Source organism: Mobula hypostoma, chromosome 1, assembly GCF_963921235.1.
Source record: "Mobula hypostoma chromosome 1, sMobHyp1.1, whole genome shotgun sequence".
Taxonomy (NCBI): Eukaryota; Metazoa; Chordata; class Chondrichthyes; order Myliobatiformes; family Myliobatidae; genus Mobula; species Mobula hypostoma.
In genome coordinates, this window is record NC_086097.1 from 112,600,303 (window position 1) to 112,627,005 (window position 26,703).

General features: G+C 39.7%; 1 protein-coding gene across 1 annotated transcript in view; it reads right to left on the reverse strand.

The window, feature by feature from the left end:
* Positions 1-26,703, reverse strand: part of rims2a (regulating synaptic membrane exocytosis 2a) — a 1,139,701-nt gene that overhangs the window by 436,016 nt on the left and 676,982 nt on the right. The window contains exons 12-13 of the mRNA XM_063054936.1: positions 14,447-14,493; positions 10,656-10,768 (exon numbers count right to left, since the gene is read on the reverse strand). Of these exons, the coding sequence (XP_062911006.1) occupies positions 10,656-10,768; positions 14,447-14,493 (160 nt within the window). The remainder of the gene's footprint in view (positions 1-10,655; positions 10,769-14,446; positions 14,494-26,703) is intronic.

Consider the following 26,703-nt stretch of genomic DNA (forward strand, 5'->3'; position numbering starts at 1 on the left):
AGAACATAACCATGTTACACCACTCAGCAAGGTCATGCCTGATATAATCTTTCCCTCAATATTATGTTACAACGCTCTCTAGATATTTTGACTTCCATTAGTTTAAATATCTGTTGATCTATGCCTTGAACATACTCAGTGACTCCATCTAATAGGTCTCTGGGGTTGAGATTTTCACATAACAGAGAAAAAAAATCCTCCCACTTTTGTCATAAATGAGTGACTCCTCATTCTGACACTATGCTCACTAGGGAGAACATCCTTTCAGAATCCATGCTGTCATTCCCACTCAGAATTATGCACATTTCACTAAGATCACCTCTCATTCTAATGCGTATGGAGTTTTACTTCATATTCCAAACCCTGCAATTTAGGAATCAGAGTAGAGAGTGTTTTTTGCACCATCTTTAATTCAAGCATATGCTTTCTTAAATGTGACCAAAGGTGTTTGGTGTGATCTAGGTGTAGTCTCATCAACACCTTCTAAAGCTGCATCACTACTTTTCTACTTTAAATTACATACGCAATGTAATAAAGGCATACCCACCGCAACAACTAGCCATTAAACTCACATGCTTGCATAGTACATTTTCACAAGCCATAAATAATGTCTTAAGCTCTCCCTTCCCAATATTATCTGTTTTTGTTGGGATATTTTTCATGTCTTCTACCATGAAGACTGACCCAAATGATTATTTAGAACCTTTGTCTTTTCTCCATTACCCATGATTAATTCCCCTTCTTCATCCTCTAATATTCAGTTCCTGGACAGAATGATCAGATATTAACATAGAACATAAAACTTTACAGCACAGTACAGGCCCTTTGTCCCACAGTGTTGTACTGACCTTTTAACCTACTCCAAGATCAATCTAAACCTTTCCTCCTACATAGCCCTCCATTTTCTATCATCCATGTGCCTATCTAAGAGTTTCTTAAATGTCCCTAATTTATCTGCCTCTACCGCCACCACTGCCAGAACATTCCATGCATCTACTACTCTCTGTGTAAGAAACTTACCTCTGACATCCCCATCTATTTTCCTCCGGTCACCTTAAAATTATGCTCCCTTGTATTAGCCATTTCCTCCCTTGGAAAAAGTGTCTGGCTATCTATATCTTTTATCATCTTGTACCCCTCTGACAAGTCACTTCACATTCTCCACTCTGAAGTGAAAGGCCCTAGTTCACTCAATCTATCTTCATAAGACATACTCCCTGGTCCTGGCAGTATCCTGGTGAATTTCCTCTGCACCCTCTCTAAAGCTTCCACATCCTTCCTATAACTGGAACTGAACACATTATTCCAAGTGAAAGGCCCTAGTTCACTCAATCTATCTTCATAAGACATACTCCCTGGTCCTGGCAGTATCCTGGTGAATTTCCTCTGCACCCTCTCTAAAGCTTCCACATCCTTCCTATAACTGGAACTAAACACATTATTCCAAGTGAAAGGCCCTAGTTCACTCAATCTATCTTCATAAGACATACTCCCTGGTCCTGGCAGTATCCTGGTGAATTTCCTCTGCACCCTCTCTAAAGCTTCCACATCCTTCCTATAACTGGAACTGAACACATTATTCCAAGTGTGGTCTAATTAGGGTTTAATAAGAGCTGTGATGTTACCCTGTTGAAGAGTCTTGGCCCGAAACATCGACTATACTCTTCCGTAGATGCTGCCTGGCCTGTTGAGTTCTTCCAGTATTTTGTGCGTGTTGCTTGGATTTCCAGCATCTGCAGATTTTCTCTTGTTTGTAATATTACCTTATGGCTCTTGAACTCAATCCCCTAACTAATAAAGGCTAACACACCATACGCCTTCTTCACAACCATATCATCTTGTGTGGCAACTCTGAGAGAGCTACAGTCATGGATGAGAATAGATCTTGTGTAATTTGTGTGCACACAAGCCTTTCTTTATCCATTGACAGGGATGCATCTCAGATGTACTGGGGATAAAGTATCAAATGCTAGGTGTCTTGAAGGATACCTGCAGCATGGGGAATGTAAATAATTTTAAAATAACCTTATAGTTAGGGTCTCCAGAGCCTCAGAACTAATTAGATGAATCCTCTTTTACATCTTGTTGAAGCAGGTCTCATTGCAAAACTGGCTTCTGCATATGTGGTGGTATGCGTGCTGTAAATCATTTGGGTGCCGTTTTGCAGGTCCAGCTGCCTCTTTGCATTTTCATTCACTTTCATTCTTCCCATTCCATTCTATCTCACTCCTTCATTAGAAATAGTTTCACTCATTTCTCTCCTTCTTTCGGTTTCATTCATCCACACTGCAGAGTCAGGATAATTTCATTCATCACTCCTATTCTTTGAATGTCTCTGTCGATCGATCACTCGGCTCTGTCTATTCTCTCTTTATGGCTATGTAGTTCTAGCGTGCAAGAAAATTTGTTTGAAAAATGATGCAAACTACAGATCTAGCTGATAATAAAATAAATGCACAGAACCTCAAACATGCAGCAAAGTAAAGAGACATTCTGTTCAATTGCAAATGAAGATTTAATAAAATAAGTTTATCATCTAATGGTCTATGGGAGGTAGAAATGATATCTAAATTTAAGCTCTAATATGCTAGCAAACAAATTGTACCTAAGTACAAACCCTAATTCAGCTATCTTTCAGCTAATAACTACTTCACAATCAACTGAATAAAATTATCCAGAAACTTAATCCTTTAAGATCTATAGAAGAGATTGTATCTCTATGCATGGGGAAATAGATTTACTCTGGCTTTTTTCAGAGATCAACTCCACTTTTTCTGAAAAATATATAATCTCTCTTTGCTGCTGAAAATACCTTCATTGAGTCATTTGGGACAGTTTCTTTTCAATAAATATATATTCAAGTTATAAAAATCATTGCATCACAAAGCTTCCAATGTTGACAGCTAGTTCTCTGCAGAGTGGCTAAAAAAAAAGCAAAACAAAAATTATTGTATTTGCAATGAAAAGGTGAAGTTCTTCCCCGTACCTTGTTTGACACATCAGATGGCAAGGCAACCTTGCCATTTCTTTAGTGTTTGTCTGTCGTATAGGCCCGAGTTGCTAGCTCACACTCAACCAAGCACAGATGGAAAGCATGCAAGGAGCCGGCTGGATTTGAACGTGGGACCCCTTGTTCGGAAGTTCAAGGGCAAATACCACTATACCACTGGCACAGATGTATTTGCAATAAGCTAGCAAAAGTGAGATGAGACCAGGTCATCATCATCTATTTTCTATGTTTCTATGTTTCTATCTTGTGTATAAAGGAAAAATGTCTTCAAAAATCTCAGTTTGAAATCCAAATGGCAGGTATCATTTTATTCCACAGATTTATTTTCTAAAGCAATAAATGTTCCAGATTAACTATTCTTTCATTCTGAATATGAAAAAGATTGACCAAGAAGGTTTTTAAAATGCATTTAAAGTGCAACATGATGCTTTAGTGTGATCACTCAAGCTCTGAATTCAAAATGAGGTTTTTTTTTGGACTGAACTTGCAACAGGTGGTAAAAGATTGCTGAACTTGGCAAAATAGTGCACAAGGTTCCATCAGAAATGGTCGGGAAAATGTAGATAACTGGTAGGCATAAAGGAGAGTAGTGGCAGGCAGCAGGAATTCACTAGACAGAGCTGATGGGCCACTTCTAGCACTCAGGAAACCACAGGGTTCTCTTTTCTAACCTGGATGACCCTATAGGAAAACTATAAAGTACGATTAGGTCACTGATTAAATCAGCAGTTATGTTTTTGGGCACAATCTATATGCTAAAGCAATACCTATCAGCTTTGAGCATGTTTCCTTGTTCAAAAGGTCAGATGAAATTATAGACATTGGAATTGGTGGTGGTGGCTGATTTGCCTGATCAATTTAAGCAGGCTAATATTATTCTTAGGGAATTATATCCATTTGCCTGATTATCTCTTAACAATGTTTATTATTTAAACTCCAATACATAAAACGTATATTGATGTAATTGGAAGAGAGTTTGATAACAAGCATGTGAACCATTTTCTGTAGGCTATTTAGAATGAAAAGTCCACTTGGCCTACAAAAAATCCTTCTCATTAGAGTACCATAAATGTAATTGGATATTTAATACAACATAACAGAATCTGGATAACAGCCAGCAAATAACTCATCTTGAGTTCGGGGCTATCCGTTCTTTTGGGCAACAGGCTTGATGGAGAAGATATTGGTCAGAACAATAGTTGCAGCAGGACTTAAAGGAAGGTATTCAATCTGAGGAACTGGAACAACATAAAGCCCAAACCATGGACATCCCTTTCAAAGCACACACCCTACCAACCAAAAGGGAGGAGGTAGAAATTGAACACCCTAGGGGGACTTTACACTGCATCAAACCTTTGAAACTTAAGCAAAAGTAAGCATTTTATTTACTGGATACATCACAGGACGTGCCCTTCTGACCCAATGAGCCGTACCACCCAGCAATCCCTCGATCTAACCCTAGCCTAATCACAGGACAATTTATAGTGACCAATTGACCTACTAACCAGCATGTTTTTGACTGTGGGAGGAAACTGGAGCACCTGGAGTAAACCCATGCACTCACTGAAAAGATGTAAAAACTTCTCACAGATGGCGCCAGAACTGAACTCTGATGCACCGAGCTGTAATGGCATTACACTAACTGCTGCACTACCATGGTGCCCTGACAGAGGGAAAATAAATAAACAACTACTTAACTTTCAGACTCATAGATCCTGTAGAAGAGAGACAATAATAAACTCGCTACAGCAATTCTTGATGAGTTTCTTGTTGATCAAATCAATTTTTGAAATAAGCTGTTTGTATAGGTATAATTTGTTTGCCAATGGTCCATTGAAGGATCTAATGCAAATTGGAAAATGCAGCTCACTGTTTATTAAAACAGTGTAATGGCGATATGAATGGATCTTGTTCATGAAAACATGCAGAGCTTTAGTTAGAGCACGTATTCTAGAAACTAAAGTACAATAAAGAGGAAACTAAGATAAAAATAAATCTGTTGCTATTGATTTACTTTTCTGCATTTTCCAAATGATAATATTTTCAGATATACAGTGCCTTTACCTGAACCCTAGGAACAAAAGGTGCTGTTCTTCTACTAAGGCTTTGGCTCTGGTAAGCAAAATTAAACAACAAAGAAAATAAATAAAATCAAACTAAAAGGATACATCCACACTCAGACACTTAAAGAACGCTTTAAAATGAAAATCAGATACAATCACAGCAGAAATGATTAACCATATTACCCACAATGCACTTCCTTGTTAAACAGTATAGAGCATTGACATAATAATTGTACACATACAAACCATTTTAAGCTGTTATATCCTGAACAAATTTCTTTTAGGGAACCCATAAGCAAACTCTTTCAGAGACTCCATCTCGATTGCATAATACCTAATGACTGAGATCCCGATTTCAGAACTGATTCTGGAGGCCTGAAGCTGCACAGCTCGTCCGATATTACACGGCACAGTGCTTGATTCAATAGACTAAACGCTGAATTTGTTGTTAGTGAGATTTTTAAATTAACTATTTCAAACTGAATTTAGATTTTTGGCAGACTTGCAATGACTTCTCACTTGATTGATTCTGTCAAAGCAAAAGTACAGCAAAATCAGTAAGAAAGGTCCTTTAACTCAGTTATGAAAGAAGTTAAGGTAATGACTCAGAGGATGCCCTGAGGTTAGAATGGTAAAACTGCAAGGAGCAAATAGCAGCTATGCACGTGTGAAAGAAGACTAGAGCTAGAAGCAGGGCACCACCTTGGGTTCAGAGACTGTGTGCGTTCAGCAAACAATCCAAGGAGAGTAAGTTACAAAGAAGTGTGAACTTGTAAATCCATAAATACATATTAACCTATTTGGGAATATTTTTGCAAAATAACTAAATGTTAGATATTCAGAAATTATTTCACATAATTTACTATGCTGGTATCATACAAAAAATCAGCTGTATGTACCAAAAACTCAAATTCTTAAATGTTTTCTCTTACTTATTCACTTCTTCATAAACTCATGCACTTATTTCAAGATTTGCAGTCTGTACAATTAAAAAAATGGGAGCTTTAGCAATATAGACTCTGATTATGGATACTTTTATTATATGTTACATTTCTTAGAAATGGGGGAACAATAAAAGCTTGAAAAAGTTAAAGTGAAGGCCTTAAATTATATTGCCAGCTGAGAGAAACTTGAACTTGGGAGTCAGGTCCCCTTTAGTAAATTATTTTGATTATTTTAATGTTACCTCTGGTGTGGTATCATTTGAACATTAGCACTTACTCACAAAGTGAAGATCCAGAAATTCTTCTGCACCATAAATACTGTGCTAAACCACCAATTAAACTTGATCGTGCACCAAGTGCGAGGTACAATTCCTATGTACACAAACGTCTTTCCTTTGTTAGCTCCACCACTGAAGAACACGTGAAGGAACTCAGATAGACTGCTTGCAAGACCATTGTAGGGATGGACAGGGAACGTAGGGTCAGTAGATAGGTAGGGCAAGGAATTAGGACAATGAGTCATTTTGGAGCATCAATTGCAAGGAAATAGAAGAGATGCTATTGACCTCAGGGTTACGCAGAGAGAAGGTGGCTCCGGGTTCTGGGCGATGTTATGTCAAAGTATATTGCTTGGGCCTTGCAATATGGGTTAAATATTTAAATTGAAGGGGACTTCTGTGTGGGTGGTTCAAAGCATCATACTTCATGGACTTGTACCTAGTCTGAGACCTTGAGAAGGTGGTGGTGTTACTACACAGTTTCAGCGACCCGACTTCAGTATGTTATTTGGTACCTCTGTGTGGAGTTTGCTTATTCTCCCTCTGACTGCATGGTTTATCCCAGATGCTCCAGGTTCTTCCCATATCCCAAAGGGACAACATGGTAGCATAGTGGTCAGCACAATCAGGTCTCAGCACCAGCAATCACTGATTAGGGTTTGATTTCCCCTCGCTGTCTGTAAGGAATTTGTACTTTCTCCCAGTAACCACATGGGACTCCTCCGGGTGCTCTTGTTTCCTTCCTTATTCCAAAGTTGTACAGTTAGGGTTAGGTTTAGTGAGTTGTAGGCATGGTACGTTGGTGTCAGAAGTGTGGCAGAAGTTGCAGGTTGCCCTCAGCACAATCCTTAGACTGTGTTGGTCCTTGTCATAAAAACTACACATTCCACTGTGTGTTTCAATGTTCATGTAACAAATAAAGCTAATCTTCAGAACTGCTTTACCTGTATTGTTAGTAAATTGTAGGTTTGTGTAGGTAGAGAAGTGTTGATGGTCATATGAGACAGAGTAGGCTGCAGGGAATAAGTGTAGGAATGGGACTGTTGACAATGAAGTGAGAGCCAGCATGAACACAATGGGCTGAATGTCCTTCTTCTGTGTCATTCAATAATGTGAGAAATGCTAAGGCAGTCCCCTTATTAAATCTTGTTGAAGTATGCCCCACAATTATTATAAATGTCTGCTTCTGCATGAATGCCACACACTGCCATCATCATTTGATTAAAGTGAATTCATTTATAAGTAATTTTGCTTTAAGTGTGGAATGGCTCAGAAGAACATTAATTGGAAATGTTGCATAAAACTAGCCTGAAACTTTGCTTAGGTCTTGGAAGTGATTCGATGCGGCAAAACCAAAGAGATGCAAGGCAGTGTGGAAAGACCCAAGGTTCAATGACCTAAGCACCAGGCCGAATTGGAAAGGTCAGGTACAGACCAAATCAAGGTGGCAGGGTCCAGACTCCAGAGCATATCAAAGAACTCAATGCTTAGATGAAGATGTACATATCAGGCTGAATTGGAAAGGTCAGAATGTCAGAGCCCCAGTGAGGGTCAAGACTATTCATTTTACTGCTTTGCGATGTTAACTCAGCTCTGTGCTAAACTGAAGGTCTGTGGACGGACTTCTTTCATGGACTTCAGTTCTGAACACTATTTGCTTGCAGGTTCCTTAAGGTTGTTATGGCTGGGGGTGGTAATGGTGACAAGCTCTCAAATGCTCCCAGTGTGCCTCAAGTAGCCTCCGACAACCAAGTCCAGCTCCTGGCCTTCGTGTGTGACTTAGCTGCTAAGCCTGACAGAACCGTTTCCACTGACAGGGAAAAGGGCAAAGACAGGTTACTAGCGCTTTAAAACCAGTTGCTTCGGGCAGATGACTGGCAACTCCTGCGATACTGCTGGTACCAAACTGTATCGGTCTCTGCCGTTCCTTTGGGTTCATCAGTTGCATGGAGAGGAGGATCTTGCCACATGGGCAACAGCTTGCTCTCCAGATCGTACTGCCCAGGCTTGCGTATCTCAACAGCTAGGACACAAAATCTATGGTCAACTCTGACCAACAGAGGACTCAGCAGCAATTGCTTGCATGATTTGTCTTTTTTCTCTCTGCTTGGCAGTCTTCCTTTTTATAATGGTTTTCTTTTGGGCTTCTTTGCTTTGTGGCTGTCTTTAGGGAGCCAAATCACAAGGTTGTATAATGTATATATACTTTGATAATAAATGTACTCTGAACTTTTGAACTTTGTGTTCAACTGTTGCAAAATAGATTCAGCAATGGTGGCATCTAAATGAGTGTTTGCCGGAAACCTGTGCATACCATTTGCACAGAAGAAATTTGGCAAACTTAAACAACTGCTTCACAAATGATAGCAATAAGTTTTACAATTGAATTCTGAATTCTGTTGCTTAGCACTCATAAATATTGTGCAATGCAGTGGGATTCCAGACCAAAATGCTATGTCTGGTATTTTCCTTGTCTGGTTCACATTGATTTTTGAGATGACATAACTGGGTTGAACGCAAGTACAGGATGTACTAGAACAATTTCATTTGCTTGGCCGGGATGTTTATACTTGAATTTTTATTTATTTAGGGATACAGCATGTGATAACAGGCCGTGCTAGCTCAATGAGCCCATGTCACACTGTTTTACCCATGTGACCAGTTACCCTAGTAACCCATCCAACTTTGGGAGGAAACCGGAGCACCCGGAAACCCACATGGTTAAGAAAGAATGTACACACTCCTGACAGACAGCAGCAGAAATGATCCTGAGTCACTGGCACCGTAATACCAACATACCACCGTGCTGATAAGTTCCTGATACTTAGAGATGGAGTTAAAGTTTTATTCGTCAAAGTGCTCAGTGTGAGACTATTGTGCCTGATTTATAGTGAAGAGGTATTTGGAAGAACCAGCAGCCAAGGCAGTGATGCTGACTTAAGCATGCCACATATTACCCAGAGAACTCTGTGAATATTACCTTCCTAACTGGTGCACAGTTGCAGCTATCCTCTTTGTATCGACTTATAGGCTACATTCTGAGTAATGCTCACTCACTATTTGAGTTTTGATGCTAGCTTTTTCAGATATTTGCAAAAATGTAGTAAGTAAACTATTATTACAGCCAGGAAATTTGTGCATTTCTGCTGGGTACTTCCATTATAAATATATATTCTCAAGTACAGGTTCTTATATTATTCATGTGGAACTCTATAATTACTGCTATTGCTGGGTTTAGCCTGTGGCACCATGTCTGGAATTATTTACCCTCATGTTCATGTCCAACGTTAACAGGATTTCAGATGCTGTTAGAGACATGGTTAGAATGGGGAGTACCCCATTGTGAGTCTGTATTAGAGTCTGTGAGGCAGTTTAACTAATGCTAGTGCAAAGGCAGTGTGGTGTACTTCTGCTAGGTAATCATACAAGGATGTTACTCCAGCGGAAATGATATGAATCCATTCTCCATATCACTGTCTCTATCTAGGACAGAAACTATAAATAGGGAAGTTAAATAATGACATACCTTAGTGTGGATCTGAAGACCAAGAAATTTCCAGAATTCTTGCTGATCTATCATTGTTACTCCTGGCAAAACTCACCATTTGGAGCAGCAATCTAGATGAGCAAATTCTGCTAATGCTATAATGTCCCTATTTCCTTTGTTGAAGGAATGGATTTTCTGCTCGGTAATTTAGTTGTTGTCATGAGGGAAACAATGCTTTAATTCAAAAACTGGGCACACCTAGCCATTAGTAAGCCATGAGGCTGCCGGTAAAGCTTTCATCTTTAATTAGCTCAATCACTTCCCTTGTAATGGGAGCTGTAAGTATCTGGCTATGTTTTTCAGTAGGCCAGACATTGCTCCCTCTCCCTACGTAGATCCAACTAGCAAAATATCAACTGTAAATGAAATGTTGTTTGTATAAGCTAACCTCTTCAAATAGGGTCCTGCTGGAAGGCACAGGTGGGTGCCATGGCTGGGACCATCTAGCATAGATTTATGGGGTGATCACTTTTTGATAGGTAGATGCTTAGAGTGGGCCTAAATGTCTGTTGCTAATAATTGGTCACCAATAGCATAAGAAGATTTTATGAACACATTCTGAAACTGAAATCAAAATCATTTTTGTAAAAAGTATTAACTGTGGCCATCGAAAACAATCAATCTTTGACCTTAAAATTCACATTGATTTGAAATGTTGCCACTTCTACTTAATAACATGACAGAATTTCCAAATCTACATCTGGAAGATACTCTGAATACTTTGCTGATAGACATGAATACCATATTAGTGCAATTAGATAGAGGTGAAACACTGGAAAGTTCAAGCATGGCATTTAATTGGTGATTACATACTGAAAGCTGTCCAGGCAAGAATTGTGGAGCATCTCGCAACATGCTTGGGCTCATGGGAGAAGTGACAGAGATAGAAGGGCGCTCCATCTTCTGGGATTCAAAGGAGCTAGAACCTGTTTATAAAAATAGTTATTGTTAATTTCATAAATTGAATTTTGAATGTTTATTGCTAATGAATGGATATGTACATGAACAACAGTAATAAAACAATATAAATGCTAATTAGATGGTTAGATATTAAATAAATTGGTAAAACCAAAACTGCAATGAAATCTGGACAAAAATGACAGGATATTGTACTGACACACATGATCTCTATCACTGCTCATACTTGTCTAATCCACTACCCACACTTTCCCTTCCACAATCCCTGGGCTAGTCCCATGGCACACTAACCATCTGCAGAGATGGAGCTCCCAGAGTCCAGAGATTCTGTGGTATTGTAGGGTAACGTAATTGGTGGAAATGTACGTAATTCACAACCACTGCCATTGAGTTGGGGTTTTATTTTAAGAGGCTGATCTGATGTGATGATGTAATTATATGGAGTTCTGTTACCACACTTTGTGTTCAGTTTTTGGAGTCAAATAAATGAGTTGTTATGGTTTTCCTTAAACATAAAACACTTCATGTCATTTGATTTGCGAAAACCGACAGTGTCAGATCCTTATTCCTTTTTTTCAAGTTATCTCGCATAATCAGATATTTAAAAACTGCTAAGATTGATTTGGACATTGACAATTAAATGATGAAAAGAGTAAGTTTTAAAACATAATTAACTGCTGCTAATTTATAAAAACATGCTTGCGGTCGGGCATGGCAGGCAGAGTTTTCTTCCTTCTCCTGTCTGCGTGAGATGTGGGACTTCCGAGAGACTTTGAACTTATTTGCTGTGACATGGCCTGTTCTTCATCAAGTTATGGTATTCTTGCACTGTTGTAACTATATGTTATAAGTATGTGGTTTTTGTCAGTTTTTCAGTCATGGTCCGTCCTGTGTTTCTGTGATATCATACCAGGTGAATATTATATCATTTCTTAACGCATGCATTACTAAATGACAATAAAAGAGGACTGCGTGTCCTCATAATCTAATCTAATACACAATAAAATAAGGAAAACTAAACAATGATGGCTGGTAACTACATTCAATGAAATGCTGAATGCTGGTGTAAAGGTGAAGGACCAGGTATGAAGTGTGCTTCCTTTAACCCCGTAGTCTGACAACTGTTTTTCATATTTCAAAATAGCTCTTTCGAAAGAAAGAAAAAAATAGGTTGCAAGCTGAAACTTCATGTATTCATAACATTAGAATTCTTCTGTAAATGGTTCACGCAAATTAACTGCAGAGGAAGTTTTACTTTGATGCAACACATTTATTTATTTTGCACTACATTCTGTAGAGTTAGAATCTGTCCAATCTCCATTTACTATACATCTGAGATAGACCACAGAAGAAGAAGCAAGAGATATTGTATTTATCGATACACACATTGTGTTGGAGGAGCTCACCAGGTCATGCAGTACCTATGGATGGGAATAAACAGTCCACGTTTCAGGCCAAAGCCCTTCATCAGGACCAAAATCAAGCCCTGAGGAGAGGTCTCAGCCTGAAATGTCAACTCTTTATTCCCATTCACAGATGCTGACTGACCTGTTGAACTCTTCCATCACATTGTGTGTATTGCTCTAAGTTTCCAGCATCTGCAATATCTCTTGTGTCTTTATTCATCAAGTTAGCTGGACTGTATTCAACAAAGAAATTCTTGAAATATTTCAGCATGAGTCATTTTGATAACAGTTAATATGCAACGTACATACTGGGTGAAGCTGAAATGAAGATTAATAAAGTTTTTAATGGGTTTTTGACCTTCACTGTAAATGGATAGTTCATACTCTGCTTCTTCAGTATACTGTATGTAAGTAAACTTTCTGTGTTTAATACAGCTTTCACTATTTGAAATGAAAGAGATGATTGGTAGCTCGGGTTGACTGCTTGTTTGTAGGGCTGTTTGCTGAACCTGGAGGTTAGGTCACAAACATTCCATCACCAATCGGGGTGACATCATCCATGTGCAACACTCAAATGTGTACCAATGATGTCACTTTGACTGGTGATGAAACAATTGTGACCTAACCTCCAGGCTCAGCAAACAACTCTACAAGCAAATGTTCATTGTTTTTGAAAGATGATCATTTGCGTGAATATTGCTCTAAATATATTACTTTAATAAAAGAGAATGCAATATTGTTATTGCCAGGTTTAACAGTAAAGGATCCTTCTGCCTGCTCTTTTCTAATAGAGTGAACACTTCCTACTGTGAATGCTTCTTCATTGATTTTTGTAAGTCTTGCAATGTCTGAAAACATATTGGAATCAGCCCAATTTCATTTCTGTAGATTGCTGAGGAAATCCTGCAGTTGTTTAACAGTATCTCAAAGGCAATGGGGCAGATTTACCATCCTGAGTCCAGAAATTGGAGTCCAATGGTCGTCCGAAGCCTGGAGACTGGAAGCGTGGAGGCCTGTTCAGGGTTTGGAGGACTGTCTGTGTGTGTGGGTGGGTGAGATGGAGGAAAGGGGCTTGTTTTCCTGTTGTTGTTTTGTTGTATTCTATGTTGTTCTGCTTAACACTGTGGGCATGCTATGTGAGCATCAGAATGTGTGGCAACACCTGCAGGCAGCCACCAGTTCATCCTGAGGTTGTGTTGGCTGTTAATGCAAATACCCGTTTGCTGTGTGTTTAGATATACGTATGATAAATAAATGAATCTGAATCTGAACCTGATAATGCTGCCTAAACTGGCAGTAACCTAGGTACTTCCTGTGTGGGGTGTTGACACAGCCCAGGCTGGCAGTGGCTCCTCGTATTTTTGCTGCAGCTGGCTACAGCTGTGCTGCGCACATGGACTCCCCGTGGAGTTCAGCACAGCTGCGTCAACGGATGCAGGCTTACCAGCTCCAGGACTGGGAAGGCTGCTGCTCAGTCAGTGTCATGTTAAACTTTGAGCAACCAAACACTCCCATTTAAGTGAATGGCAGTCTTCTTTTCCTGGGAGAAAGGAAGGTTGTTTTTCCTTTAATTGCTTATCTTTGTTCATTTTAAATAATTCAATTGTAAATGTATGAATTTGTTTTACTCTGTTCAAATATTATAAAACATGTTAAAATACTTTTTAAATTATTTATGCTTTTGTCATCTGTAAAACTTGCTGGAGTTTAGAAGAATTGCGGGGGGCGGGGGGGGGGGATCTCATTAAGATCTATCAAATATAGCAAGGCCTGGATAGAGAGAACAGGCCAGGATGCTTCTTATTGTGGGAGAGCTTAGGACCAGAGGGCACAGTCTCAGAACAGAAAGACAACCCTTTAGAACAGAGATGAGGAGGAAATTCTTCAGGCACAGACAGCTGGAGAGGTCAAATCATTCGTTATATTTAAAGTGGAGGTTGACAGATTCTTAAATAGTCAGGGCATCAAAGATCATGGGGAGAAGGCAGAAGAATGGGGTTCAGAGGGAAAATAAACCAGCCATTATGGAACGGTCGGCTCCTATGTCTTATGTCTAAAAATGCATTTTCTTTTATTTTTCAAGGTGCCTTAAGTATCACTGTATGTTTGTGAGTGTGAAATATATTTTCAAGCATTCAATGGCTCTGGTCACACTAATGTGAACTTGATTTTGTGAGTCTGCGCTGAGCAGTGCCAAACCAGTGTGGGTCATACAAAGTAATTAATTTGCAAATGTTAAGTAAATTTATATAAGCAATAAAGAAAAACAATCAGACTTACTTGATTCAAGCTGTCCATGTGTGCTGTCTGGTATCCGGGGAATATCCCTTCAATTAAGAAAGAAACACAAAACATTTAGCCATTATGTTAGTGCTGCTGTACGCTACATTCACAAACCCCTTTTTTTTAAGGATTAAATAGTGTTGACTAAGTTATGTTTGAGACTGAGAAGTACTACACCATTTAAAAATAAATCCTACGTTTTGTTGCCATTGAGAAATTATTCTCCCAGATATAATTTTGGGTAGGAAAATAAGATTAATCAGAATCAGGTTTAATATCATCGGCAAATGTCATGATATTTATTGTCTTTGCGGCAGCAGTGCAATGCAATACATAATAATAGAAGAAAAAAAATTGTGACTTACAGTAAATATGTACATAATAAATAAGAAGTGCAAAAATAGAAATAAAAAAGTTGTGAGGTAGTGTCTATGGGTTCAGTTTAGAAATTGGATAGAAGCTGTTCCTGAATTATTAAGTTTGTACCTTCAGGCTTCTGTACCTCTTTTCTGACGGTAGCAATGACAGGAGGCATGACCTGGGGGATGGGAGTCCTTAATGATGGATACCGCCTTTTTGAGGCATCGCTCCTCGAAGTCATCCTGGAGACTGCAGAGGCTAGTGCCCATGATGGAGCTGATTAAGTTTACAAATCTCTGATTATGACTCAAACTCAATAATTCACAAAAGGGCAATATGTATAAATCTTCATTCTCAACAAGAGTTTGATTGCACACTCCTAATTTGCATCTATTGAAGTATGGAACATTGGAATAAAATGGTGGCCATTTTGCCCCCCAGTCCTGACCAACATGATGGATTTATGACCTAGCTCCAGGTTCATCTTTATGCATATCCGTTAAAATCCTTGCTTCTCAGTCTATCATTCAGTCTTATATTTACACCATCCACTAATTCATGGAAGATTGTTCCAAATATTTACCAAAGGAATGTTTTTGCTACATCAGTCATGAAGGCCCAGTGCCTAATTTTCAGATAAAAGTCCTTGGACCCCAACTTCTAACTCGTGGAAAGTAGTTTTCCTTTATATTATGAGAACTACAATCAAATCACAGTTTAACTTTCTAAATTTGATTGTAATACTGTTATGAAATACAATCTACATCATATTTCCTCCAGGGTCAATGTATGCTGTCTAAAGTGTGGTAATCAGTGGGCAATGTTTTTGCATGTTTTCAAGGTTGCTGCTATCAATACTCCTGTGCTTTTCAATCACTAAAGTGTTTTCATGCATTGTACATTAACTCCAATAACAACATCAAAGACTCTTCAGCAGTGACCATTCAGTACACTATAACCTTCCTCTGTTACAGAGACTTCTTTTTCACACCTTCAAAGCTGCCTCTTAGATTCAATATTCAAGAGAGGTAGCAAAGATACACCAGGCAATCAGAGGCCAGGGAACCTGACTTCAGTTGGAGGGAAATCTGTAGTCCAGATCTACATTAACTTGGATGGTTGGCTTGATCAGGATTAGTCATCAAGGTTGGTGTGTAGGAATTCATGTCTGATGAATCTTTTGGAGTTTTTTGAAAAGGTAGTTAGGGGAACAAATTAAGGTAGGGTAGTGAATATTGTCTATATGGACTTTAGTAAGGCTTTTGACATGATCCTGCATGGCAGGCTGATCTGGAAGAATTGAGGGGGAGTTAAAGAGGTAGATTCAGATTTGACCTGATGATAAGAAGCAGATTGTGATAGTTGAAGGACAATTCTCCAACTGGGTGCCTGTGACTAGTATAGTGCTCCAGAGGTCAGTGCTGAAATCTCTGCTATTCATTACTTATGTAAATTAATGCAAGTGACAAGTTTGCTGATGATAGTAAATTAGGGGTCCTGTTGACAGAGAAGCAGGTTACATTAAATTATAAAGAGACCTTGATCAGTAAGGGAGATAGGCTGAAGTGTGGCAAAAGGATTTTGACTTGGATAAGAATGAGGTGATGAATTTTGGACGGACAGACCAGTGAGTGAAGGGCAGGTATGAATGTTGTGGAATGGGGGGACCTGGGAGTATTAACACTCAGTTTGCTGACAGCAGCTACACAAGTAGACAAGGTGGTGAAGAAGGAATTTAGCATATTCGTGTTTATCAGTCAGGGCACTGAGTATAGGAATAGGGACACTGTACTGCAGTTATACAAGTTGTTGGTGAATCTGCACTTGGAATATCGTGTGCAGTTTTGATCCCATCCTGTTATAGGAAAGTCATCAGGCTGGAGGGGGTGCAGAAGGATGCTGTCTGGATTCGAGGGACTGAGTTACAGGGAGAGGTGTGCCATCTTGGTCCTTTATTCCCTGGAGCACAGGCGAATAAGGGCAACATCACAGACGTTTATAAGATTGTAAGGAGTATTGTTGATAAGCTAGATGGTCAGAGACTATTCCCCAGGGTTGGGAAATCTAGAGGGTACAGAATCATGAAAACAGGGGAGAGATTTAAAAGAGGCCTGAGAGGTAACTTCTTTACACAGAGGAAGAGAGTATCTGGAGTGAACTGACAGAGAAGTGGCGAGACGGGTACGAGTGCAATACTTATGAGGCACTTGAATAGGTGGAGGGAGAGAGTTTGGATGGTTTTGGGCTGAACGTAAGCAACTGGGACAAGTCCGGAGGACCCTGTGGTCAGCAGGGACTGGTTAGGCTGAAGGGTCTGTGCCCATATTGCATTACTCTGTGACGCTGATATTTCCAACAGGCCATCATCATCAATTTAAACTATTTAAGCTGGAAATTTGGTGATTATTCAATCATGATAATGGGGAGGGGGGAGGGAACATCGACTCAGACCATGAGAGGCCTGCGTCGGGGAGGCTTGACTGGTTTAAAAATATTGTCCTTTTCCAACTCTAAACGAGGTAGAAGTGGGCCAGCAGTGAATTACTCTCACACTTTCTAATTGCTTTCTATACAGCATTATAGGGCAGGCATTATAAAATTAAATTAGGGTTTAAAGGCTTCTGGAGGTCACAAAGTGTATTGTCTGTTTAAAACCCAAGTGAATCCTCATGGCAGCTCAATGCTGAAAGTAAACTCCTGACTGGAAAGTTTATAAGTTACAGTCACTGCCAACTTAATTTTTTAAGAGTTGCAAAATAACTGTAAATGAATTTGGATATGGTAGTTCATGGGATAAAAAATTGTGGAGCGTAGCGTAAAGCGTGCATTACAATGGATAGTATACAGTATACATCATACAGTACAATGGATAAGGCGAACAGTCATAATCTTTCCCCAGAGCTGGCGAGTCCAAAGCCAGAAGGCATAGAACAGGGGTTCCCAACCAGGGGTCCACAGAACCCTTGCTTACTGTTATTGGTCCATGGCATAAGAAAGGTTGGGAACCCCTGGCGTAGAATCAGGATAACAGGGGAGAGGTATGGTCTTTCTGTTGTGGCCAAATTACAAGACACTTAGGTTCAGCACCTCAGCTTCTGAATGCGAAGAGAATTAACGGACCTGTGATGAAGTCAGGAGATTGACCCCTTGGTAAAAGGCATAATGTTACAAAACGGTGAAGCTGGTATTATTAACCAAATGACCTACTGGCACTCTACCACTACCATTCTATATTCAATCAGAAGGGATGAATTTTGCTGGCCATTTGACTACTGATTTAATTGGTTCAGCAAAATTTTGTATTGCTCTCTGTTCTATGCTCTATATTCGATCTCTTCTATTTCAATATGATATATGTTTTCCATAGTATGCTGTATCAGGAACATAGGCTAAACTCTTTGGGTTGATGATGGTGATTGGGAGGAAGAGAGACAGGTTTATTTATTGATTTATTTATTTAGAGATGCAGTACAGAATAGGCCCTTCCCACCCTTCAAGCTGCCCTGTCCAGCAATCTCCAACAACTCTTGATTAACTCTAGACCAACTTACAATGACCCATTAACCTACTAACTGATCCATCCTTAGACTGTGGGAGGAAGCTTGATCACCTGGAGAAAACCCACGCATTCTATGGGGGTGACATACAGACTCCTTAAAGAGAATGCCGGGATTGAACTCTGAATTCTGATGCCCGAGGCTGGAGTAGTGTCGCATTAATCGCTATGTGACTATGGCATCAATTTGGATGATGGAGGATCTGCCCTGGTTGTCAGAGACCAGATTGGGTCCTGTGAGTGAAGGGTGGAGACATCAAATGCCTTCTTGTGGCTTTGCAAGGAAGCTGAGGGGAGGCAGTTGGTGCATTGAGGGTCTGCATATGTGGTCATTTGGCTGGGCAGAGATGGCTGCCTTGCTGGAGGAGTGGGAAGAGCTGAAATTGGGACCTTGATTGTGGTTTTCATTGGATTGGGGGGGTTTATTAATTTGAAAGAATGTAGGGTCAGTTAATTGTTTTGAGATTCAGACTCAGAAGGTAGCAATTCTGTCATTAGGGTGACGGATTAGTGTCCAGGGCCTTTTGGGTTGTGAATGGTGACATTAAGGATAGAAGATAGAAGATGGCTCTTCCTTGGTGGAGTCTCAGTCTGCAGCAGAGATAATGGCACCAGCAGCCCTGAATGTCAAACAAGTGCTGCTCCATAGGAAAGCTTAACTCATTTCTATGGCAGTGCTCCAACAGGAGCATTGGGTGGGAAATGGAAACACTCAATGCATATCTCACTCTAGCTGGTGCTCAAATGAATTTATGGAAAAAAGTCAATGCAGAAATTGTCAGTAATGCAAGTCATTTTCAGAAAAAGTCCATTTTCTGCTGTGAAGCACTGAAATAGACAACATCATATAATCAGATTTCCTGGGTAATGTTTGCAGTTTGTTACACAGTAGCTACTGGCACAGGCATGTGGTTACAACTTCCATTAGATACATCATGGTCCAATGCCGTATTTAAGTTTGCTAACGACATCATCGTTACTGGCTGAATCAAAGGTGGTGACAAATCAACATATAGAAGAAAATCTGGATGAGTAACATAGAAATCTACAGCACATTACAGCTGCCCTTCAGCCCACAATGTTGTGCTGACCATGTAACCTACTCTAGAGACTGCCTAGAATTTACTTACCGCCTAGCCCTCTATTTTTCTAAGCTCTTTGTACCTATCTGAGAGTCTCTTAAAAGAACCTATTGTATCTGCTTCCACCACGGTCACCAGCCGTGCATTCCATGCACCGACCACTCTCTGTGTGGAAAAACTTACCCCTGACATCCCCTCTGTACCTAACTCCAAGCACCTTAAACTATGACCCCTCGTGTTAGTATTTCAGCCCTGGGAAAAAGCCTCTGGCTAGCCACATGATCAATGCCTCTCATCATCTTATACACCTCTATCAGGTCACCTCTTATCCTCCATCGCTCCAAAGAGAAGAGGCCAAATTTACTCAACCTATTCTTGTAAGGCATGCTCTCCAATCCAGGCAACATCCTTGTAAATCTCCCCTGCACTCTTTCTATAGTATCCACATCCTTCCTTTAGTGAAGTGACCAGAACTGAACACAGTGCTCCAAGTGGGGTCTAACCAAGGTCTTATATAGTTGTAACATTACCTCACGGCTCTTGAACTCAATCCCACGGTTGATGAAGGCCAACACACTATACGCCTTCTTAACAACACTGCCAACCTGCGCAGCAGCTTTGAGTGTCCTATGGACATGGACCCCAAGATTCCGATGATCCTCCACTCTGCCAAGAGTCTTACCATTAATATTATATTATGTCTTCAAATTTGACTGAGTGAAATGAACCACTTCACACTTACCTGGGTTGAACTCCATCTGCCACTTCTCAGCCCATTTCTTCATCCTTTTGATGTCCCGCTGTAACCCTTGACAACTCTCCAGGCTATCCACAACAACCTCAACTTTTGTGTTATCAGCAAACTTTCTAACCCACCCTTCTACTTCCTCATCCAGTTCATTTATAAAAATGACAAAGAGGAAGGGATAGATCCCTGCAGAGCACCATTGGTCACTGTCCTCCAGAATATGAACCATCCACAGTCACCCTTTGCCTTCTGTGGTCAAGCCAATTCTGGATCCACAAAGCAAGGTCTCCTTGGATCCCGTGCCTTATTACTTTCTGAATGAACCTCGCATGGGGAACCTGATCAAATGCTTTACTAAGTAGTGCCACAACAACCTCTCATTCAACATCAGCAAAACTAAACAGATGATTATCCTAAAGAAGTTCCGGGGGAGAAGGTTGGGGGAACTTTAAACTTCTTGGTGTTATCATATCAGAGGATGTGTCATTGGACCAGCACAAAGAAAAACCCACAGCTCTTCTACTTTCTTAGAAGTTTGTGTAGATCTGACATGTCACCTTAAATTTAGACGATGGAAAATATTCTCACTGGTTGCATCACATCCTGGTACGGAGACAATGCCCAAACATGGAAAGGAAAATAGTAGATACAGTGCAGTCCAACACAGGCAAAGCTGTCCTGGTCATTGAGTACGTATATATTGAGCACTGCTACAAGAACATTGTCATTATCCCTCACCATCCAGGCCATGTTCTCTTCTTGTTACTACCATCGGGCAGACGGTACAGGAGCCTTAGGTCTCGAGACCCGTACCATCAGATTCAGGAACAGTTATTATCCTTCAGCCAACAGGCTGCTGAACTAGTGTGGAAACCTCATGCACAACTCTGTACTGATTCCAAAACCTACAGACATATTTCAAGGATTTTACAACTCATGTTCTCAGTATTTTTTTTTAATTTGAGCATTTGTCTTCTTTTGCACATTAGTTGTTTGCCAGCCTTTGTTCATGCATAGTTTTTAATTTATTCCATGTATTTATTTATTTTCCTGTAAATGCCTGCAAGAAAATGAATCTCAAGGTTGTATATGGTAATCTTATAGTGTATGTGCTTTGATAATAAATTTACTTTGTTTTTGACTTTGATGGTCAACCTGTCCCATGACTCATATTAACCTCCTGTGGGACGCAGATAGCATTAACTTTCTGCAGCTGCATATCCCTTATTTCTTGACCGTGTCACTAGTAATACTTATTAAGCTTATTATTGCCACTTGCACTGAGATACAATGAAAGGATTTTTTGCATGTCATACAGACAGAACATTCCATACATATGTACCTTGAGGTAGTACAAAATGAAAACAATAACAGAATGCATTGTCCAATGAAACAGAGCAGACAAAAGCAGCAAAGGTATATCAGGCAATGGACCCTAAACATCCTGGACCTGGTGTTAAGCCTAGGGGTAAAGTGGGAGGTCAGATGCACAGCCATAGAGCAACCTATCAAAATCAGCACACACAGAGCATCACTAACTTTTGACAAATTGTTCAAGTCCAAGTGCAAGTTTAATTGTCATTCAACAATACACAATACACTGTTCCTCCAGTGCCAGGGTACAAAACACAATACATACAGTCACACACAGCACATATATTGCAGACACGATAGCACGTACAGTCACAAAAATAATATTTGCACAAGTCTCTGAGTGGCATGGACTGAAGATTGATGGTGCATGGGATGTAGACCTGGAGCCATGTTTCTTCAAGAAGAAGTATGCACCAATTCCTCATCTCGTGCTGGGTCAGCTGGAGATGAAAGTATTTCAGCTTGTCTTCTGGGGTGTGAACACTGGAGAGTAGCACCAATGGGAAAGATGACCCTCGAGGGCCAGCCCCAATCTAGCATGGATTCCAGCATGCTGACTGAGCCTCTGATCTCTCCCACACTGCCTCCGGCACCTCACCCCTTGGGTGGCTATAACAGGCGACGCCACAGCTTGACCACGCAGCTTCCCCGCCATCAATCTTGCCAATGAGCCAATGAACCAGGCATGCAGTATTTCGTATTACCAATGTCAAACAAGGTCTTGTGATCACAAGAAAAATGTTTAAGACAAACATTTGCACCATTTGTTGGATCCTGAGAGTCCATTGCGAACAAGTGTGTCGCCATCTTTCCCGAAGCTTGGGAACACCATCATCACAAAGTGATGGACAAAAGGGTAAGATCCAAAGAGCACAGGATGGAAATAAATCTTTTTATTCAGTATTGCCTTCAATCTAGGAATACGATTTAAAAATAGAACTGCCAACCAGAAAAAAAATGTTCTTAAACAGCAGTGCGGATTATATCCGTTACACAGCTTCATGCCCAAAATTAGGAAACTGTCAATCACACTTCGCAACATGAAAGTGCCAGTTTGCATTTGATATTCATGAGGTGTATCGGTGAGCAAGTATGTCAGAATTACTAATGGGAGGTTACAAGAGGGTCCTAATTAAGTGTCACTTAGTAGGAAGATGGTACATCACCAATATTCTTATTACATTCAATCAGTTGTCTGTGAGACATTCAAATAGCTTTATAATATTTACTTGTTAGAAACAGTCACAGTACAACACCTGTTTCTCAAGATGATGATTGAGCAAAAAAAGCTTCAGGTAAGATCTGTCAAAATAGCTTTGCTATGTACTCTGACCTCCATGTATCAGTACATTCTGCAAAGCAGTAACTCACAGGCAACAGCCTATTCAACCTGCACAACTATTGAATGAGATCATGCTGAACTGGAAGTAACCGCCACTCTACATCCCTACCTCCCTCTGGTAACCATTCAACACCTTTCTCACCAAGAATCTATCTACCTCTACCTTAAAAAAAACTGTTCAAAGAGTCTGCTTCCAACATATTGTGAGGAAGAGATAAAAACGAAAAATGCTGGAAACCCTCAGCAGGAAAGGCAACAATCTGTGGAAAGAGAAAAAAATAGTTAACAATTTAGGTCAAAGGCCCTTTTCCAGATCTGGAAAGTGAGAAACCAAGCTAGTTCAAAATGTGGAGCCGGCAGGAGGACTACTGGAAAGAGCATATGGAGTATCTCTCATTGGCTTGCCAAGGTGAATCAACTGTTAATGGAGCCACATGGCTGATAGATTGACGAGGGCAATTTAGGAAGATAGAAAACTAACTGTTAAGTTGTGAAATAAAGATGAGAGTGTAGCTGAGATGTGAAGCCAAATGAAGAATGGTGAAATACTCAGCAGATCATGCAATGTCCATGGAACAAAAAAAATCTGAGTTAATATTACAGCAGTATTAATCATTTGTAATAAAAACAGAAATAGAAAATCACACCTTGAATGTTAGAACTGGAGTTTGAGTTCTGGATGGTAATACTTGGAAGATGAGGTGCCATTCCTCAAACTTACATTTGTCTTCATTGGCTATTTGCAGAAAGCCAGGTATTGGTAGGTCAGAGTGGGAATGGAATGGAGAACTAAAGCAAGAGACAACTGGAAGCTCCAGGTTACCCATGTGAACAGATCGGCAAATGATCACTCAATCTGCAGTTGGCATCTCCATTGTAACGAAGACCACATTGGGAACTCCAGATGCAATATACCAGATTAGAAGAAGTGTCAATGAATTGCTATTTCACCAAACAGGACTTTTTTAGGTTTTTATGTTGCAGGAAAGGACAACATAAACGGGTAGGCATTGTCTGTCCTACAGATGCATGCAGACAACTGAAGTGATGGTGGAGATGGAAAAGTGGAAAAAGGAGTCACAAAGGGAATTGTCCCTTCAAAAAACTGAAAGGGCCAGGAAGGGAAAGATAACTCTGAATCGTATTGAAGGAGGTAGTGATTACAAAGAATGATGGTTGGCAGGTGAAAAGTCAGAGCCAACAAATCTATACTTACTCTGACCTGGGGGAAAAAATGTGGTGTACTGCCTGGTAGTAGATGAAACACAACTGAGGTCTACCAATTTTTACAGAGGAAAGCCATGGCAAGACAGGAAGAAAAATGTCAGAAACATGAGATCATAGCACATGCAAAGGAGAAGGAGAAATTGGGAGAATGTGATCAGGAGACTTGATGAGAGAAATTATAATCCAGATAGCTGTGGGAGTGTGTGGGCTTGCAATACATGTTGGTCATTAAGAACAAGAGTTTCTCAGTGATTAACATCATTATAATGGATGTTGGATACTTTGAGAAAGAGCATTTCAAAGATTCATGGAAATAGATTTCCCTCATTACTGTATTAAATGGCTAATTCCTTAGTTTTGGACAGTGAACTCTAGTTCTAGATTCTCCCACAAGAGAAAACATTCTTTACATATTGGCCCTGTCAGGACTGCTCAAGATGTTATTGCTACAAATCAAGTTCCCACTCTCACTTTGAAGCTCAATTGGATATAAGCCTAGCCTGCAGAACCTCTTCTCATGAGTCGTCCATCAATTTTGTTGCTAATCTATTAAACTTTCCCTGAAATGCTTTCAATTGTTGACAAGCTCTCCTGAAATAAATACTGTGTATGTTACTCCAGATATGGTCTCACAAATGCATTACAAAACAGAAACATAACATCTCTACTTTTGAATTTAATTCCCTAGCAATAAATAATAACAATCTCTTAGGTTTCCTAATTAATTGCAATACTTGCCTTTTGCGATTGTGCACAAGGACCTCCAGATCCTTTTACATCTCAGAGGATATCCATAATATCCAACATTTTTTTTGTATTATATACTGTTTCCCAGATCTTATCCCACCCACGTTACATATCTTTATTCCCCCACAGTCTCCATATGTCCTCTTCACAACTTTCCTACTGGTGTTTAAGCAACCATACCTTCAGGTACCTTCATCCAAGTAATTTACATAAAGTGTAAACAAATTGAGATGCTAGCACTATTACATCCTGCTAGCACTATTACATCCTGCTAGCAAAGATCCATTCATGGTACTTTGTTTCCTGGTAGCCAGCCAGTCTTCTCTCCACAACAAAATGTTACCTTCTAAACTATGAACTTTTACTTTTTACAATAATCTTTAATAAGCCACTTTATCAAGCATCTTGTGGAAATCTAGGAATTCATCCACTCATTTCCATTACCTTATGACTCATGTTACTTTCTTGATGAACTCTGAAAAATTGGTCCAATATAATTTCTATTTCACAAAACTGCTGCGACTTTCCCTGATTACTGAGATTTTTCCCAAGTACCCTACTAGAACAAGTTTGATAAATGTTTCCAACATTTTCCACACGACAGGTATTAAGTTTACTGGCCTATTTCCTGTCTCCCTCTCTTGTAAAGCAAAGGAATTACATTGACTCTTTCCCAATTTAGTACAAACTTCCTCAAATTTTGGAAAATTAAAAGCAAAGCATCAACTGTGTCACCAGCCACCTCTTTTAAGTTCCTTGGATCTAATCCATCAGGATCTAAACAATTGTCAACAGAACAAGAGATTTTGCAGTTTTTGAAAATCTAGAGCAACATACTCAAAATGGAGGCAAGTAAACAGTCGATGTCTCAGCCCAAAATATCGGCCGTTTATTTCTCTCCACAGATGCTACCTGACCTGCTGAGTTCCTCCAGCAGTTTGTGTATCTTGCTCTTGAGAATTGTCAACTACCACCTCCAACAATTTGCTCAGTATCCAATCTCTGATGATTGCAATTTTCACTAAATTCTTTCTTAACTTCCATTCACAACTTACTGCTACTTCTCAGGTAGTAATTGTCTCTCCTACATGCTTCAGCTAACCGAAAGAAAGTGCTGAGCCTCCTTTGAAACAACCTTTCGGCATAGAAGGAAGCTACTTGTACATGCAACTTCTCTTTGAAAGAAACTTCTAATTTTGACCTATTCCTTGGTTTTCCCATAATCATGAAAATTAGTTCTCCTCCAACACTCGTTCAATTGCCAACGGAAGTTTCTGTTAAATCTGCTGTCACCACACTTTCAGGAAGTCTGTTACCAGTCTGTGTGAAATAATTTCTCTTGCCAAGAATTTTATATCAATGGATGGTGGTGAAGTCCCCTTGACAGCATAAATACTTTTATTTATTTCTTCTTCATTTAGCGATGCAGCGCAAAACAGGCCCTTCTGGCCCAATGAGCCACATCATCCAGCAACCCACCTATTTAATGCTAGTTTAATCACAAGACTATTTACAATGTCCAATTAACCTACTAACTGGTACGTTTACGGACTGTGGGTAGAAATCAGAGCACCCACAGAAAACTTTTGTGTATTTAATATTTCCCTAGTATACGAGTACTATTGTAAATATACTGTTTGATTAATATTCTTTATTAGTTTAAGTAATTAATTGTATGTAAAAGTACATAAATGGCATACATTATCATACCACTGCGTCATATGTGCAGATCTTGCTCAGAGTAAAGAACAAACTAAGACCTGTTCTCCCATCTTTTTATTGCAATTAGTTTTTTTATGTTTTAAAGGTACAAAACAG